General features: G+C 39.9%; 1 protein-coding gene across 1 annotated transcript; it reads right to left on the bottom strand.

Annotated features, from left to right (window-relative positions):
- Nucleotides 1–220: 220 nt before the first annotated feature.
- LOC104509106 (collagen alpha-1(XV) chain-like) lies at nucleotides 221–1,956 on the bottom strand. Its single transcript, XM_010150939.1, has 3 exons — nucleotides 1,786–1,956; nucleotides 824–939; nucleotides 221–499 (listed from the first exon to the last, which is right to left on the bottom strand). Exons 1-3 carry the CDS (start codon nucleotides 1,930–1,932, stop codon nucleotides 283–285), a joined length of 480 nt encoding a protein of 159 aa, XP_010149241.1. The 5' UTR covers nucleotides 1,933–1,956; the 3' UTR covers nucleotides 221–282.
- Nucleotides 1,957–2,343: the final 387 nt, after the last annotated feature.

The following is a 2,343-nucleotide window of genomic DNA, read 5'->3' as shown; positions in this document are numbered from 1 at the left end:
CCATCTTCAGCTCAGCCAGAAGGACAAGGGGCTGTGAGTTAGTTCCTGGCAAACCTCAAACCGTCTGGGGTTCAAGTGGAAGGAAGGGATTTAGTCAGCCGCACGTGCACTGGATGTTCCACCTAACTGGAATGCGGTGTGTGTTGAGGTATGTCTCTCCTGGCTGTTTTTTCCTGAAATGTGCAATTACAAAATTTAAAATATTTACATCCTTGCAAATGAAGTTTCAGTGTCAGCTTTTTTCTGCCATAAAATGGAATATTCCTATGTGCAACAGGTGAATTATTTTCCTTGGGGATCAGACACAAAACTGTTTTCAATACAGAGAACAATAAACTGATTACTACAGCTATACACATTCTGATCCAGAAGTTTCCCCGTCTTCAGTGGTGATGCTTGTCCCACAGCTCCCATATCAGCTGTGTGCCAGGCTTCACAGTAGTTGCTAACCAGTCGGATCCCATGTGCAGTTGAACCATGCCATATTACTTTTTGAGGCCTGAAAGGTAATGTTAAGAAGTTATTTCCTGAAAAAGTCTCTTTTTCACTGTACTCAACCGAACACATCTGTGTTGTGACCTGCATTTCTGCTTTCCTTCTACTTGAAGCAAACAGTGGGCAAGGAAAGATGAAGATAGAGAGGAAGAAAAGGAGAACACAACCTGATATGTTGTTCATAGGCTATCAGAAATGGAAAAGAAAGATGGCATAAGAAACGTGAGAAATTTTTATTACATTTCTAGTGGCCCAAAATATTGCTACTTGTAATATCCGGTAAAAAATAAATGTCACGTAAAACTTATAAATGGTAATGTAAACTCACCAAGATGGATCAATCATGACGTTCCTTCCATCGAAGGAGTATATTGGCACATGAATGTTGAATTGTCCACCGTTTCCATTAAATATAGATTCCCAGTTATCGAAGAGTGTTTCTCCCTGTTAAAATTTCAAAGACGCTTTTACAAACCAAACAAATCCAGAATCCACGTCATACCTGACTTTTATAGGCTTATCTATACATCTAAAACCTTATAGCTATATACTGTAGCTATAGAGAAGACACAGAGATAATCTGTACTGGAACTTTCCATGAGGTTGCAATTTTGTGTAAAGACTTGCAAATATTGAAGGCAGAAGCTTTGCATCAGGCTACCTCTCCAAGCACCATGTGTTATTCCTGAAGGTTTCTTTGGCTGTTTGTTCTGGCAGCCAGGCAATGCTATAGACACATGGTTTGTTTTCCTCAGTTTTTGAGTCTGTCTGTTCATGTGAGACCACAAAGTGACTCAGGCTCTAGACTCTCCTCTCGACTCAGCACAGAATTTGCCTTTATCTTTAGAAAGGAGAAAAATAGGCATTTTAGCCTACTATACTCTGTGATCGTACTAGAAGGTAGAACATAACAGCTACCCTTGTGAAATGAAAACCTTCCCTGCTGATGCAAAAAATATCCAGAAAGCTGAATGCCATGCTGTTGCTTTGTCAGTAGTCTGCTCAAAAAAGGCTATTCTCACGGCTCTACTTCCACCATTAGCCTCAGGATACTGAGAAAAGCAACCCTTGGAAATGCAAAAGAAATATGAGACAGTCTGTAACTTCCTTACTTTTTTACTACTTTTTTGATTCTTGAACTTGACTCCGAAATCTGAAGCAAAGCTGCTTCTTTATAAAATGCAGTTTGGGTTGAAACTTTCTGCTTCTGCCGTTTTCCGAGATTTTGGGGCACCTACTGAGAGGTGCACGCCTATCCTAATACAACAAGTACCAAGCACTCGTTTTTACCTTAAGATTGACCACTGGTAAATTGTCTCGGTCTGTTTTTCTGACAACTGTGGCCAGATCTTGCAGGTGTGAGGAGAGGAAGGCTCTATACGTAGATGTCAAACCTGCTAGTTGGGCCTGTTGAAAACACTGAAAATCTGCTCGCATGTCCCCAGAAAATGGCAAGTTTAAAGCCACCAGATGCAGCTGGAGGAAAAAGAAGAAAAAACATCATTTTTAAAAAAACCTTTCTATCATGAGGAAGATATATTTTGGAAACAAACTAGACCCTCCCCTTCTCCTGCCAGCACGAGAACCAGCAGTTTCCGTACCAGGTATGAAAATTACTTGCTGCCATAATACTACGTTTCTTAAAGCTGTGTGAGCCACAGCAGAAATACCTATTTATCTTTGAACACTAAGGAAACCATGAAGATTATATACTCCTAAAAAATGAAGTTCTTTTAAAACCAGCTACTGTCTTTAAGCAGAAGTCTTGGGAGTTATCACACAAACAAAATCCCAAATCTTGCAAGCATGGAAATAAGTATTACGAAGTGATCCCATACCATTTAAAAA

Source organism: Eurypyga helias, unplaced genomic scaffold (assembly GCF_000690775.1).
Source record: "Eurypyga helias isolate BGI_N326 unplaced genomic scaffold, ASM69077v1 scaffold49490, whole genome shotgun sequence".
In the NCBI taxonomy this organism is placed as follows: domain Eukaryota; kingdom Metazoa; phylum Chordata; class Aves; order Eurypygiformes; family Eurypygidae; genus Eurypyga; species Eurypyga helias.
Note: the sequence above shows the minus strand (reverse complement) of the source record. Positions and strands in the feature narration are given on the sequence as shown.